General features: G+C 38.1%; 1 protein-coding gene across 2 annotated transcripts in view; it reads right to left on the minus strand.

Moving 5' to 3' along the window:
• Positions 1 to 16936, minus strand: part of TRIO (trio Rho guanine nucleotide exchange factor) — a 245029-nt gene that overhangs the window by 129103 nt on the left and 98990 nt on the right. For both annotated transcript variants that reach the window (XM_059854645.1, XM_059854652.1), the window contains exons 10-11: positions 10131 to 10253; positions 3918 to 4109 (exon numbers count right to left, since the gene is read on the minus strand). In XM_059854645.1, the coding sequence (XP_059710628.1) occupies positions 3918 to 4109; positions 10131 to 10253 (315 nt within the window). The remainder of the gene's footprint in view (positions 1 to 3917; positions 4110 to 10130; positions 10254 to 16936) is intronic.

The following is a 16936-nucleotide window of genomic DNA, read 5'->3' on the forward strand; positions in this document are numbered from 1 at the left end:
CACAAAAGGTTATATGCAAAAAACCAACAGGCTCTTAAGAGATCATTCTCTTCCACATACAGTCAGCCTGATATGCATTCCCACACTTGACTCCAGTTAGGAAAATATCTGTTGCTCTACTTTGGCACTACAACAAACACCTGGCTTGGACAGGATTTCAGTCTTCCCACTCACAGATGCCGAGGGAGCCATTTTGGAGAGAGTGTGTGTGCACATGTGTATGCCTATGTATGGAAGAATTTGAACTCACACCAAAATGCTGTTCATCTCTAGTCTGTGACACACTTCACAGCAGAGACTACTGAGACTCCTGCTCCTGTGTGCTGCACATAACCTTTCGTGATAACTGCTTATTTGTTACTGCTATCTCCAAGTGTTATCTTTTTTACCTCTACAATTTTTTCCCACCTCATCCCTTGCCATCTTATATAATGTCCAAAGGCACAAAAGCCATAAGGGTGCCACTGTCTTGCATTGGTCTGTTTCAGATGTTCAGCTGTATCTTACCCATCCCCAGGCCAGGAATCTGTCAAGACATAGTACTTCCAATGCAAAGATCCTGACAGGGATATTTATGATCCCAAACACTTTTAAAGCTCGTCAGTGCACAGCTTAACTTCAGTATATCACTTCATTGAGGAGTTTGGCTTATAGATTGAAATTTCTCACTGGATGCACAGGAATCAAAAATCAATACTCACAACCTTCCCATTTTAAAACTAGCAATAACATAGCAGCATGTGATCACAATTTACAAATAGCAAGCAACTGATTTTCTTAGATCCCCACTAAGCAAAATGAGTGATACCATTACATAACACTGTATTTCTGTCATTTCTGAATAGCTCCTTTTTCTCCCCACTGAAAAATGCTGTCTGTTGAAGTTAGTCTGTGAGGAGTCTGAGAACTTATATATTGGGTTTTTGATATTTGTAAGCCACAGAGATCTCTACCAGCTTCTACCTACCTCACTGCAAAACTTCTGGAAAGGCTAAAGACAGACAGTATTTTCCATGTGCATCACAACAGGCCACTGCATACATAGCACACAGCTGCTCTGTGTATATGGATAGCAAAAGTCTGTTAGTTTCAGGAAGAGCTTTTCGTGGCAAGCACACTGTTGAAAGCAGAAACTGTGCTGATTTACTCAGCATGAACAGAGTGGGAGTACTGGGCAGTCACTGAAGGGCTGCTGCTTCCTAGAGAAGCAGAGAAAAATTGCAGGCAAATTCTGCATCAGGTATAAAGGTTATGTAAATCTACAGGGGAGAAGTGGTAATGGAATACTCTCATCCAAATGAGAAGCATTCATTCAACGTGAAGTATTTCTGGGGGAAAAGAATAAAACATACTGAAACAAGTGACTTCAAAGAAATTGAGGGATTGGAAGGATAATACACAGCCAGATTTCAAAGTCTCAAACAGTCAACAACTCAGACAAACAGCTTTTCTAAGCTCTACAGCTCCCTCCAAACTGTCACACACAAACAGGAGTTTAACTCTTCATGTCTAATTTTTTTTACCAGGAAAATACAAACAAACAAACAAACAAACAAACAGATACCAGAGACAGAATTTGCCCTGAATACTTCAAGGGCAAAATGCATTGGTGGATTGGTGGTGTTTTGCTTTGTTTGGGGTTTTTTTGTGTTTTGGGGGTTGTCTGGTTGGTGGGTTGGGCTTTTTGGTGCTCTTTTTAAGGTATTTTTTTTATTTAACAACTAAGGCACCTCCTTCTGGTTCAACAACTAACCTATTATCCTACTGCTAGAACTCCTCTCTTCACTAGCTATGAGTGCACATTAATTTCTTCACAATACAGCAGAAAGGTTATGCTGCTTACAGGTATGCACTAATTTATTCAGCGACTTCCCACATCCTGCAGGAGGAACACAATTCTCCTGCCAATAAGCATGGATGGCTTTCAGGTTAGGGCATTTTTATCTTCCATCTGCTTTGTGATGCCTTCTCAGCACCCCATACGCACGTTTGATAACAAACAACATGCTCTTGAAAACAGATCAGAATACAGAAAGCACAGGAGAGCTCTGAGCTTGCTGTTTCTTTGCACCTGAACCAAGGACTAGTCTACTAAATATGAACCGCCCGTCTCACTCCCTCATCTGTATTTTAAAGTAGATTGCAAACATAAAAATACATCCTTCATAAACAGGTAGTATTAAAATATTAAAATTTTTCTTTGCATTGCTAGGTATAAAGGTCATTCATATCACAAAATTAAAAAAAAAAAATCAACATCAGCCACTATAGTACTTTTCCCTCAAAGTCTGGACTGCAAAGAGGCTTCCATAGTAACAGCTGTGTGTGCTTACAGACTCAAAATAATAGCCCTTTCCCAAAGAAATAAATCAAAATAGAGAATATCTATTTTTTTCTTTTCAATAAAACATTATTATCTAGGGGAGCAATGGCAATGTGCCAGCACATCTGGATCAGCCTCCCAGAATTATTCAACAGTGACTCACATATCAGTCTGCCTTTCAGGTTTTTTTATTTTTGAAAGCAAATCCTTTTACACTCATGGTCTTTTACCACTACAGACAACTGTATTTTATTTAAATACCATTCCAGCTGTTGTTTCTAATGCTAAGAGAAACAGGTAATGAAGAAATATATATGAAAAAAAAAAGAACACATTTCAGCAGCTGACTGCTCCTGTGCTTCATAACAGATAAAGACCAGTACTATTTGCTTGAGAAAGTGAAACAAAAAAGCTGCCCCCTAAGAACAGCTTAAGAAACAGCATTTATATTTTGTTTGAACAAGAAGTGTCCTGTGAGAGCATTGGCAAGGAACCATCTAGCAGAAAACTGATGGGGGAGCTATGTACTCATGTCTAAAGCTAAAAAGTAATTTAGTCCTTACCTCCTCCAAAGACCAACTGCCTTGTGCTTTTGTTTTAAGTGCAAAGCGATATTTCACTTACAAAAAATTCCCACTCCTATCCTCTAGGAGGTTTTGCTGAAGAAGCTACTTTGAATACTATACTTTGCCACTGAACAGACCATTTCACAATGTACAGTGTGAGGAAGGGAGGCACACTGGGACATGCTGTGATCCAGAAGCTTTTCATATTTTCACTGTGTTTGAACAGTGAGGAGATTTAACATGAGCTCAAAACAGAAACCAAGTCACCTAAGATTGTCAAAAACCAAAACAACTTGCTGAAGCCTGTTCCACCTTCTCCCATGAGCTTATAAATTCATGTTCTCTGTTTTGAATTGGAGCAAAAAAGCTAATCTTACTGAAAATTAGTGGGGCAGAATCTTCTTTTTCCTGGTAACCTTGGAAGAAGACTAAAAAATTGCAAACATGAGGCAAACCATTGTCATTATCAGATAAGATCTTTAGGTTGCAAAGAAGTGTCAATATACCAGATAAAACTGTGATGTGCAAAACACAGAAATAAACAAAGTTTCTCCGGACAACAAGGTTGCCTTAAGTAGCCTTGTACTTCTGCCACACTTTTTGGTCTCCTGAACCATGTCTGTCCAACCATGGGTCTGGTAAGTCAGACAACAGGAGAGCTGGTTGGATAAAAAAACCAAAAGAGAGCAGTATCTCCCCCCTCCATAATGCTGACTTTTAGCTGTACCAGTTCCCTCATATGACCGCTCTCCCCCCTCTGTGACTGAACAAGCATGTGTACTTGTGCAACGAAGGAGGTAAAAGCTGCTTCTGAAAGTAAAAAATCAAAATAAAACCAAATTTTAAAAATCCTTAAGCAGAACCACACACTACCCCAGCCCACAATCCGCAGTGAATTACAAACCAAAACTCATCATACAACAGAGGTTTTCATGGTGTCCTAACCATGTTTTCTAACGATGAAAACAACACTGGATAATACTGGGTTTAGGACTTGAAGCTATCATGACAATTAGTGGAAGTTTTACCTCTTTAACATGAGTGTGAAAGGACACAGACATGTCCAGCAGGATCTTGCGCTGCTCCACACGCCTGACGAAATCCTGTATCCGGTCTTCGAGCTGATGGGCAGCTTGATAAATTTCCTCTGGGTCACACTCCCCAGTCTGAGCAAGCTGCTCTGCTGCTTCTAGGAGCTTATCTGCGTTCGTATATGTGTTCTGGAGAGAAATAAGTTAGTTTCACAGGATTAAATGAAAGAAAAGCCAGTAGATTTTAAAGCCACTCCACTAATAAAATGAAAATTACAAAAAGGCCCTTGGAATACACTTGCCTTTCTTCTTTTCTTAAAGGCAGCACAATATAATCTTACTAAAGATTTGGTTACATTTCTATATAATTTTCCACTTAACTGTGAATAAATTCCTTAGCTCCTTATTTAAGTCTATTCAAATGTCTCCTCGACACAAAACTTGGAATTACTATTTTATATACACATCTAGAATAAAGATCAGCCTAAATGCCTAATCCAGTACATGCCAACTGGCCTGCTTCAATACTGGAAAAAATCATTACAGCCAGGGACAGAAGACTTTTCAAATGTGCACTACTAGAGCTGAAGAAATTCTAACTGCTGGTAGAGACACTTAACATCAAGTCTACACATCCAGCAGGAAGGTGGAAAGTGACCAAGCACAGAAAGAGAACATTTCTCTCCATCCTTAAAGAAGTCAGGCATCCAAAATTCATGCATCAAGTGTACCATCATTTGTGAAAAAGCAGCAGCATAGGAAGATTTAGAAGTGAGCTATGGCTGAGTGTCCTAGTGGAATAGTGTCCCAATACATCCTAGGATTAACAAATGCAGATCAGAAGACAGATAAGAGACTTGAGACAAAGCAGAAAATGACAGAAGTCTGGTCTCTGATGTGCTAGGAGTCCCATGGTGCAGAGAAGAGACAAGACAGGTGCTTAACAACTCTTAAAGCTCTGCATTTGCAGCCTGCCTCAGTATCTTTCCTGTTAATTCGGAACAGGTCTGAGTCCAAACTTTAGTTATAATTTGGGTGCTCTCTTTGAGTCTAACCTTGAGTTCTCATGTTTTAGAAGGGTTCTCAAAACTCTCATCAAGGAAGGTCAAAAGGATGTTAACCACTGAAGAAAAAAAACTTAAGCCAGGTCTAGACTAAAGAAGCTTTGCTCATGTCACACCATTAGGTATTCTGATAGATGTGCACTACAGACTAAAAAAAGAAGAAAGCATTCTTCATAATATAAACTACACTTTATCCTTCTCCTTTCTGCCCTTCCACGTTCTCCCAACCTCAATTACGTCAGGTAAAAACAATTCTTGCGAAGACAAATTAAGCCTATGCAAAAGTGCTTTTCTTTGCCATAAATATAGTATCACACCTCTCATTAACATTATAATATCCACAAAAATTAAATCCAAGTCCAGCCCTAAAACTGAACTAAAGGGCAGGAAATAAGAGCTCTCCCCCAGGGGACCAAGGTGAATTACTAGACAAGCCCAGGACAGATTACATGACTCAGTGAAGCTTTCACATATTTGTGGGGAGCTCCCCCTTAATTTATTATGATCTACTTATGCAAGGAATTAAATCCATGCTGTTCCTTAACTTCGACTATGTAACTCTCAGCCCTTCCTTAACTCTCAGCTTTTTAGTTGCACCAAGATAGAGAACTCCTTCCTGGTTTCCCTGGGAAAGCGTGCAGAGACAAACACGAGCTTATTCAGTGGGGAGCTTATTCAGTGGGGAGCAGGCTACTCCATGCCCCAGACCATGTCTCAGGTCCCTGAACACACTCTGAGCTGTGCTTGGGTGTTCTGCAAGCCTTCCATGGCTGCAGCTCACATGTGTTCAGGGGGCAAGGCCAGAGAGCCTCAAGGCACTCCTCAAACAACAACTACTTCATCAGTCCAGAGCACCACACCCAGCTGCAGATGGCTGAAACAGAAGCTTCCCATTTTAATGAAAACTTTATCTCACATGTGAAGCATTGTTTACGAATTCCAGGAGTATCTTCCGCATTACACAGGCCCAGGCACATCTGACTTCTCTTTCTGTAAAGGGGATGGTGAGCTGCCTGTATTTAGAAAAGATCACAGCCTGGATGCTGCTTCAAAAGGGGTTGCAATTCTCAAACCTAGCAGCAGGCACATGCCTTGTTGCTCAAATTTCACTTCCAAGTACAACTGGAGTATAATATAAACTGCTCTTTGGATAGAAATCACATCAACCAGGTGTTCAGTACTACCTACTGCCTCTCCCAGCTCTCTGCTCATTTCTAAACAATGCTCAGAGGGAAAAAAGTAGTAATGCAAAAAATTTTGAAAATACTTGTCCTGAGGGGCAGCCTCCAGTTGAAAGTTAGGCAAAAAGAGCAAGAGTTCTTCCTTAATGGTGCTTATGCCAATTTCCTAATTGAAGGAAAGGAAAGGAAAGGAGCCTTCAGGGCAACAAACTTCCTCAGAATCTCTTCACTAGCACACTCTCTCCAGATCCCAGGGAAGAAGGAACCCTGTAAGAACTTCAAAATGACCTGTAGTCCATCCTTTTGAGCCCAAAGGTGCAAATCTTTAATAGGCATTCTTCACCAAAATGATGAAAAATTCTCCATAAAGGAATTTACCACCTTCCCCAACTACAAATTCCATCATTTTTCCCATCTTTCTGTTAAATAATGTTTTCTCGATATTCTTCACAAAGAACAAACACTATATTTTTAGAAAGCATATGAAGTTACACATCAAAGAAAACCCAAAGATTAAATTTCAGACACTAGCGCAGAAATGACTACTACTGACAATAAACACAGAAACACAAGTAAGTGGAGATATGGACTGCACTTCAAACAACCTGGAGTTTACTGTGGTCTGGAAAGGGAAGGGTGACACATGGATGGCCAGAGACCAGTAGAGGTTTACAAATCATTAAAGGTATAGAAAATAAGATAGATGACTCATTAAGTACAGTGGACACTATCACATTTAAGCATCAGACAATACACTTAAAATGAAAAAGCAAAGTACTTTTCATCTAAGGAGCAATTAAATTGCATAAGTGATTGCCACAGGGTCTGGCACACATTCCAAGATCATAAAGGGGTTCAAAAAGTAGCCTAATTAAAGAAAGAAAAGTCCATCAGTGACTGGTTCAGTTGCATCCTTCAGTTCCAACATCAAACAGGCTCAGATAGATGGGAGGGTAAAGGTAACTTTTTAAGTATACAGTCCCTTTTCTTAGTGTAAGACATGGACCTTTAATTTGATGTATTGCAACCATTTCATGGGGAAAGTTCAGAACCAGTTCAAATTCATAAGCCATTTTTATAATTTTAAAGGAGGTGGGAACAAGTGTTGGTAGGGAAATGAAAGGTGTATTCAGACAAGGTCTGCAATAATCTTTCTTGTGCATCTCTTGCACCAAGAAGACTTAACTGTGGAAAACCCACTAATTAATTGTTGCCATACACCTTTTGTAGTTTTTGAGCATAGATTACTGTCAAAAAGCAGACACAGACCACATTTGAAACACAAAAAGCTGATTTAGAATTTCAGACAAAAATGCATGGAGAAGTACAACTACAATATTGACCTGTATCCAGTGCTTGTAAGCTGAAAATTCATGCCAATAAGTGACTCAATTATGTCAAAACCTGGACACTTGAGACTTTAACTGAATGGTCTTATGGACACAAAGATGAACATGGAGAGCAGGTCAAAAAAGAAAGAAAAAAATGGGTAAGCAGAAATTGAACTGGACAGGCTTCACATGAAAAGAGAAACACAATTTTACAATAGTGGGTGCAAGTCCAAGTATATATGTGTAGAATCAATTTGTAATCAGAATTTAAGGAAGATTATTAGCTGAGTTTTGACTATTCAGCTTTTGTAGTGGTAATAAAAAGTGTTAAATAAAGAGAAACAAACCTTCATTTCACAAGAATTTAAAAGTGAATAATTTGTGAGACTACAGCCCATTGACTGGAAGGTCTATTTTATTTGACACACAGCTTATTTTAACATCTCTTTGAATGCTGTTCAGGAAATGGCACCTCATTCACATTAAAAAAAGAATGTGGGAAGAAGCAGAAAGGAAGAAAAAAGAAAAAATAATTTTCACTCCCCTCAAAATCAGGAGTTAGCCTTTGACCAGAAACATGTCAACATAACTGTTGGCTCCCTGGATTTGCCAGAAATTGCCATGCCAGCGACACTTCATTTAACATTACTTCCAACTTTTGACTGGAACTGACTGAAAACCTCTAATAATGCCCAGAGTCCTATTAAAAACAAACAAAACCAAAATCACAACAGAAAGAGCAGCAACAACAACAAAAAGCCCAAAATCAAAAACACAACAAAGACCTGGACCAACCAGAAATGTAGGCAGAAAGCAAGTCAGCCAAAAGTTACTGATGCTTTAACAAGGAGTGCAGAGTGCTGTTTTATACTTGAACATAATCTTCCTTGTAACAGCAACAACAGGAATGCCTTTTGGGCTGCTTATATTCAGTTTTACAGCAAGTAAGAGGAACAACTCAGAGGGTGTGCCTCTCTTGGCAGTAACTCGCAACACATTCAAGAGTTAGAGATGAAAAAAATACTTATTAGATCATTTTGTCCATCCTTCTGTCAGTGGAAGATAGTCCCCTGTAGTATATTTAAGTTCTTTGACCAATGTGAGTTTTCAGTATCGCCAAAAATAGAACTTACACCCATTCCCTGAAGAGATAATTTCAAACTCTAGTAACATTCAGTTTTAGGAAGTTTTTAGTAAACACCTGCTTTAAAATTTTCTGCTTTAAAGTCTAATGCAAATTAACAAGACGCTTTTTTAAACATCTAAGTAACATTTCTACGTACTTCATCCCCTTTTGGCTATTCAAACATTTTTTTCTTCTTTGCCCAAATAATACAGTATTAAGTATGAGATCATTCAGGCTTTGTTAAGTATCTTACAGAAATAGACTCCTGCTTGTCTGACCCAGAAAAATAAGTATTTCCACATGGAAAATATTAATTTTTAGTAAAAAGTAAGTAATAGACATGCAGATAGAAAATCCAGCATGTATATATACAAAAGTAACAAAACCTATTCTTTTTGAAAATTTTACAGAAAATCAAAACTGAGTAAGTTTTCTGCTGCTATTTCAAGTCCTCAGCCACTGGAGTGCTCTAAGACTGTATTTACAATAAAATTTTATCAAAAGTTTAATCTTCCACTAGACAGGCAAACTGTAAACAACACTTCTGATGCATCCCCCATAGCAGGTGTCACTGCCAAGCTCCTGCATACAATGCCACAATTATCTAATAACGTTGTCTTCTGTTTGACTGAAGCACCCCTATATCAACCTCACCTTCAGAGATTTTTCTTTATTAATCTTGGAAATAATGTTTTGTCTTACCAATTATTAAGACTGGACAGACAGTGCATGCTACTAATGGGGAGAATTCTAGCCTTCAGCTTCCATCACAGGGTTGTTCTTCACCTCACATCCCCTTTTAGAGGCTGACAGCTACACCAGCTCCTTGTTAACTTCCCTGCATTCCTTTGTATCTCTCTTTGTGTTGATATTTTTTCACAGAAAAATGTGTTCTGAAGTTGTATCATCACCTAAGGCTAAACCAAGGGTTATTCAGAAGAGGAGGACATATACAAACTCAAATAATAGTATTTAAAGAAAAAAATCTCAAGCCAGGTTGGCCAGTTTGCTGGCTCACCTGGTTTCTCAGGAGTCCCCCATCCTCTCCACAAGACTGCAGTAAGAATGTGGGAGCTCCCCAAGCTCAAAGTCAGAAAGCAGGACTTTCAATTCATCTCCATCCTCTCTTACAGGCTGCATGAAAGTTAAATCCTAGAATCCCACGGAACTAAGCTACTTTTAAAAGGAGAACTTTCATTCTTCTGTATATCAATACTTGAAATAATGCTTTTGAAAAAAAAAGAATAATAATAGTGATGATGCCAGAGCAGTTCTATTTTACTTTAAGGCTCACATCCTCTAGGACTATGGAAGTTTGTCTTTCTCATCTCAAAGCTGGAGCATAAAGAAGAAATTAAATAAAAACTTGCAACAGAAACAAAACAGTCCCTTCCTGGAACAGAATGTTTTGTAGTGGATCTCCCTCTGCACAGCCCTTAAGTGCAAAAGCAGGAATTCTTTATTTATTTCCATGACAAGTGTACAGTCCTTCATGTGATTGCTTTTACCTGCGCAACCTCTTCAAAGTCTTCATGGCGTTTCTGCAAAGCTCTGGCCCTATGCAGGGATTTTCCCACTCCAGTGTGTTTGCTAAGAAAAGCTTCTCCATGGTTTTCAATCCAATCCAACACCTGTGGTACAGAAGAGAGACACACAGAAACCCTGAGTGGCTGTATTGAGTGTTACAACAAAAAGACAATTATTCAAGCAATTGAGAAGCTGTAAAGGCACTGCTTAAAAAGAACTGAACTGCTGGATTAAAACACAATGTTGCCACTGAAGGACATTAATTACATCTCATTTACCTTCTCTCAAGGCAGTAATTAGCTAAAACTAGCATACTATGATTCAAGATTATACCTGTATTTTGAAGCCTACCAAGGACAACCCCATTTCTCCACATTGATCAATTTGACAGTAATCTGATCCAAGCGGCGAGACCCCTTGTGAGGGTCTCTCTAACCTGTTTACACCTTCAGCTGACATTTTTCTGCAAGGTAACACTAATGAAGCTTGCACATTGCTGGTAAATAACAGAGTGAAGTTCTACTTTAGATGAGAACTCACTTCACCTTCTACAAATCATTAAGTCAAGAAGTAAGATTCAGAAGTAACTAACTTCAATTAACACAAGAAAAATTAGCTGAAATCATTATGAGATAAATGTCTGTATTCAGAGCATATGAAGGAATATGCTCCAGTTCTTAAGAAGCATCTAACACCTCAAAACATCAGACATAATTGTTTATTGTAAATTTTATAGCTGAAAAAGTAGTGAACAAAAGACATTTTAAGGACCTTAATGCTTCTACCACAATGACTGCACTGACAGCTTTATAAATAGTAAAAACTGTACATGTAATTAGTTTCTGTCAGTCAACACAAAAGATTCCTGCACACATACCAAATTCCCAATGAATGACTGAACAAAAACATCTAACCTCTCTTCAAACTAATACTTCCCAGCCATAACTTAATCCATTAGTTCAGTATGCATATAGTATTTATTTTTTTGGAAGACACTCAAAAGGTTCAAGAATGACATTCAGAATTAAAAACAACAGTACATAAGCAATTTTCTTAAGTCAGCTAACCATATCTACTCAGCAGTTATGTAGTGGTGCAGAATACCTTACCTAACATTCACCTTCAGCATTCTTTTTTCTTTAAAAAAATGACTATTTTAGTCAGTTTTGAAAATAACTTCCAAAAGCCTGTACTGTGCCTCTTCTTATCAATTAGTGTCCTTTACTCTGATTCCTAAAGTTGGGTGACAGTTTCTCCCCAGTTTTCTTTTACTGAAAGTATACCTGAGTATAACTAAAGACAGACTTTTTTTTTCTTCCACACAGATTTGAGAGCCATTTCTGCAACACCACTCCTGATCACAGTCAATACACAGGTAATCCCACACACCATTCCCATGAAAAACACCCATGCTTTCTTTAGCAAAAGAATGAAAACATGGTTTTCTCATTTATCTTGACCATGCAAGTATTTTTCCGTTTGCAAGCTCTCTCCTACTGGACATCTTCAAAACAACAAACAATTCCCTAATACCCCAAAATACAGCCACTTCAAATCACCAACACTTCATTAAAACTCCATACTTAACTTCTGCAATATTTGTTTTCCCAGTAAGTATTGCCAAAGGAGTATTATTGTGTTTTAGGTCAACGCAAGTTTTCATTTTCTTCTTTCAAGGTAAAGGATCGATCAGAGAAAGGACAGTGAGGAGCTAAACACAGCCTCAGTTATTATTACCAATACTTAGAACTAGTTTTAGGAGACTACTTTTCCCATTATAAAAAGAGCTGAAAAGAGATATGTTTGGATGAAATAATTAGACTGTACTCTTGAGACTGCTAACAGTTACAAGCTAACAAATGAAATCAACAGCAAAATCAGTCCCAGAAAGCATGGGATGAAATGCAGAAAGCAGCCCAGGGAGAATGATTTTTGCTCCAAATAATGCTGAATAACTTCTCAAGGGAAGAAATTGTCATAGAAATCCAGTACACAGATCATGACATAAACCACTCCACTAGAGACACATTACTGCCTCTAAGTGAAATCAGTATGAATACATGTCTCATTAGTGTTCAGTCTTCATACCTTGATTCTTAACAAAATTGAGGAAATACTCTTGGGAATTTTACAGCATGTAGAGGCAGAGTCAAGTTAGGCTCTTCCCATCAGTAAGTGCTTTGCATACCACTTCAATCAAAGGACAATACCATTAGCTGGCACCGATATTAGCCTTTCAGCAACTTACACATTTTCTTCCTCTTCCTGGGAGAAGTAAGAGTTACAGAAATCATCATACTGAGACACTAAGGACTCTTCTACCAATACTGAAAGCAAATGGAATTCAGTCTGGTACTTAAGTAATACATAGGAGTCTAAGAGGCTCAACGCTTTTCAGGGAAAGGGTGAATAGTATCATCCTCCACTGCAGCAAGTTGCTTTAATGATGCAATTAAGTTCTACTGCAGTCTCAGCAAAACCATCCTTATGCCCAACACAGGATCCAGAGAAACGCTTACTTTTCTAACTCCCAAAAGAATATATGACAGAAGAAATTACTATGGAAAGACAGCTTCATTTTAACAACATCATTGCTCATGGCTGTAAAATATGTGGTATATGCTGCTTACAGAAGTAAATTTGATCTTTTGCAGATTCAATGTGCTCATTTTTACCAGTCTTTCCCACGTTATTATCCCTTCCTCTCCCCCCATCCCTTTACCTACTTTGCATACGTTCACTTTTCTGATCTCCACTTACTTGCTGCTGACATAGCATTCAGAAGGGGAAGATGGAAACATCTGCATTTCTGATCTTCAGACAGCTAAAATGTGGAAACACTCTCTCAAAAAAAGTCCCATTTTACACTGGAACCGCCTTCAAAAGCCACATGGGAATCACACAGTGAAATCATGTTGATGCTAGCAAGTAGCGAGCATTCATGGCCCGCCCTTCATTAGTCAAGGCTGAAACTAGTGACTGTAACCTGTATTGAGGCAGGCAGATCAAGAGCACATTTATCCAAAATGGACAAAGACACTCACTATGATCAAATAAATGTATTTTTGGGGAGAAACAACCCCAAGCCAAGCCAATTCAAAACACCCTTCCCCCCCAAATAATAACAACAAAAATAACTAACCCCCGTCCCACCCCCCCCAAAAAAAACCCTCAAAACACCTCCTACCAGTATGCTTTACTAATTGCTGGCTTGCAAGCTATCAGGAGAGTTTTTCAGGCACCAAAACTCTGATCATACAAGTGTCAGCAGTATCAGTCTACCAGAAGCATTATCTTTATGCACAATTTTGACCTTTCATGGCCTAGAAGAACAGAACATGTTGCTGTTCCAAGTCTGCTTTATTGCTTCATATCATCAGTCAGCTCTGTTCCTTAGGTTAAAGGCTGACTATTATTTACTTGTAAGCTTATTAACTCTTAAACATAAAATCATACTTTAACTAGCATATAGAAGGGCTAAATAGACAATTGAGTGCCAGTGGCCAGACTTTTTTTTCTTAAAATTAAAATAAAACCCCATTTTTTTAGATGTTAATATACAAACTGGGAACTAGATCTCCCAGCATGTTTCTGCTACCTGAAGTCAAACTCAAAATTCCACTCAGTTTAAGACTGTCAAACGTTTCCACATTTGAAATTTCAGATTTTCTGTAATTCACTTCTTATCTACTATTTTCATTATTTCATGCACTACTTTCCTTACTACTTGTTTCAAAAGATCAGCAGATATTTTTGGTGTACTCAAGATATCACGACAATATTTCTGTTGATTTGGAAAGCTCCACTAGAAACAGCTTCCCAGTATACAAGGAACATGCAAGACAGAAGAAAAACCCAATGAGCTTTCTAAGGTGGAAGTACCACAAAGTACCAGCTCAACACACCAATTCCCTCCTCCAACTCCATTCTGTGACTCACTTAACACTTCCATGAACTGAGTTATTTCATTAATCCAGCAGAGGGAGGAGGAGGAAATCACAGACTCATGCTCAAGGACAGTTATAGATTCACTTACAATGCTCTTGGTTGCCTGCCATTATGTGCAAACTAACTATAAACAGTGGAAGAGAACCACATTTAGCTTATTCTGAAATGAAAAAAAAAAACCCATCACATTTAACTTTACTGACAATAATTAAAAGATGTTTTCATGTTAGCTTCTCAATCAACTTTAAGAGAATTTTTTAACATTTGAACAAAGAGAGACTGAGCAAACAAAACCTCGAGTATTTTAGAAAGAAAGTTGCTTTGGAGCTCTACATAAACCATTCTAGAACTGTCTCGGATATAAATTAAACTAATACCTCAAACCAGAGTAATGTCATGCACTGAATGGTGTTAATGAGTATTCAAATGAAAAACTAACAGTGCTCAGATAAATTAGGATGATCTGATAAAATTGTTTTGCTTTTTTTTTTTTTGGCAAGAAAAAAGAATCTTTTTATTCGAGGTCACTTTCTTCCCCCCAGATAAATTTTCAAAGCTGAGGGAGCTACAATCTCTAAGACATCTGCTGTGTCTATTAGATTAATCTATCTGGTATGGGTGTTGAATGGGCATTGTCCTACAGATTGACCTGCACTGAAATCCCAGTATGAAAAGCTGTATTATGAAAGGAAACAGTAACCAAAATTTACACTGTGATTCATAATGCAGTGCCAAAAACACCCAATATCGGTAAAGTTAAGTTAAAGCAACATAAGGAGCTCCATTTCCACATGCAACATTTCAGTAATTAACAGTCATTACAGAGATAAACCAAAGGACACCTCAATCTCGAGCAGTGCTAATTACTGCATACTAAGGGAAGGGCTTAGGAAGACAGCAAGCACCTCTGTACAGATCTAGCTTGAAATTTCATGCGGTTGATAAAGATGTGCATTAGGCACAAGGCTGCAGCTTCAAACTGTCAAGAGAATCTCTTACTACCTTAATTCAATGTCTGTCTTGCAAAGCATATAAAGAAACCACAGGCATAGACAGGATGAAAGAAATTTCTCCAGCCAGTACGTAAGGTATGTGCTGAATAATAAGTCAGTGTAGACCAACATTCTCAAAGCAACTGGTTCATACTGAAAACTTCTGGTGTACTCACAATCCACATTCATGATTTGGATAGCACATTCCTGATACTGGAAGTTATAAAAATATGTAAAGCTGTCCACTTTGTTGTTTTCAAATCTGTGACTACTTCATCTTAAATGCAGCAGTTCCAAAGGCTGATGAGTCCAATACAGAGAAGGAAAATCCAGCATCTTGCTGAAGAACCTGGTGGTGACTGCACAATGACTTGAGTCTAATGATGGGTTATTTGCCAACTTCAAAGAACAAAGCAGTCTGAGAGCTAACTCCTCCACACCAACAGCCATGATTTAGGATGGAGCAGAAAATGAAAATTTCCTACAAGCATTTTAGGACTCCCAAGATATTAAAGGCAAAGAGTAGGAGCAGTACAGTAAGACTCTCTGCAGCATTTAATGAACACCTTCCCCCAGGAAATAAATTGCCTAAAGCCGGGCCTACAGGTCTGAAACTTGAATTATGCACCTGGAAAATTACCTCAGGAGACCCCTTGGCCTAGATTGCCTAAGTAGGTCCTACTTGAACTGAATTCAAACTAGAAGAGGAAGTTCCACCATCCAAATCCGTACTTGTTGGCACCAGACTGCTGAGAGCACCTACATTTTTTCCCTGAGAAACAAACTACTGTGTTGATTTCAGTTTCTGAAGATTCCTTACAAAGCCTTTTCAATTTAAGATGTGATTCATTTGTGGGCTGTGCCTCATCACAGAACCACAGGATATTCTGAGTTGGCCCTTCACTGACTACTCATGCAAGTACCAGCACTGGACCCTCCTTACTAGCCACTACTGATGGTGTAATCTTCATGGAGAGCCTCAAGGATTTAGACAACGGCATAATGAATGGAATCTTCTGTTCTCCGTGCCCTTGCTGACCATTCATAACACTCCCTCTGCTTTCCTTTACTTTTTTTGTCAGCTAATACTTTTCACGCCTTTCTACATCCTTTGTCACATCTCAGCGTTGACAATCTGGATAACAGCCTGTCTTTCCATGTATGCTTCTTTTTAGATTAAAAAAAAGTAATAAAGTTTTGAAGATTTTACATAATTTACTGCCTAAGTATTTAAGTTATTTTCTTTAATTATATGAAGAGATAGTCACCAGATGTCCAAGAAAGTTCAGTTATCAAGATTGCTCAGTCTCTCCACCATCTGCCTAAATTACCTTTTTCAACTACTGTAAATGATGAAAATAAGTTATTTTACTCCAACTGCTCACATCCAGTATCTTCTTGAAACAGAAAAGTACAAGAAATTTACCTTAAAGTGCAACTAATTCTCATGAAAAAAGATTAATTTAACCAGAACTATGGCTATCTATCTAAAAACTCCATTCAGAAGTTGTGATTTGTGGACACTATTACACTGAAATGAAAGACCATGATCAGCAAATACTGGCCATCTTTACTTTTTTATGAAGATGAGCTCTTAAAAGATAAATTACTCATGTCTCAGTTAATTGAAGTTCAAAGCCAACATTTTATGCTTATTAAAAATCCATCAACCAAGGAATTTTATGTTGTTTTACTTTCAAAACACAAAGGTGTGTCAGAGATACTAAGGCCTGTATGTAACTACTAATTTTTACATATATTGTCATAATAAAAAAAAATAGTAGCTAATAACAATTAATTCAAAAACATTGTTATTATCAGAAAGTAATCTCATCTGTAATTTTTAT

Source organism: Haemorhous mexicanus, chromosome 1 (genome assembly GCF_027477595.1).
Source record: "Haemorhous mexicanus isolate bHaeMex1 chromosome 1, bHaeMex1.pri, whole genome shotgun sequence".
NCBI lineage: Eukaryota > Metazoa > Chordata > Aves > Passeriformes > Fringillidae > Haemorhous > Haemorhous mexicanus.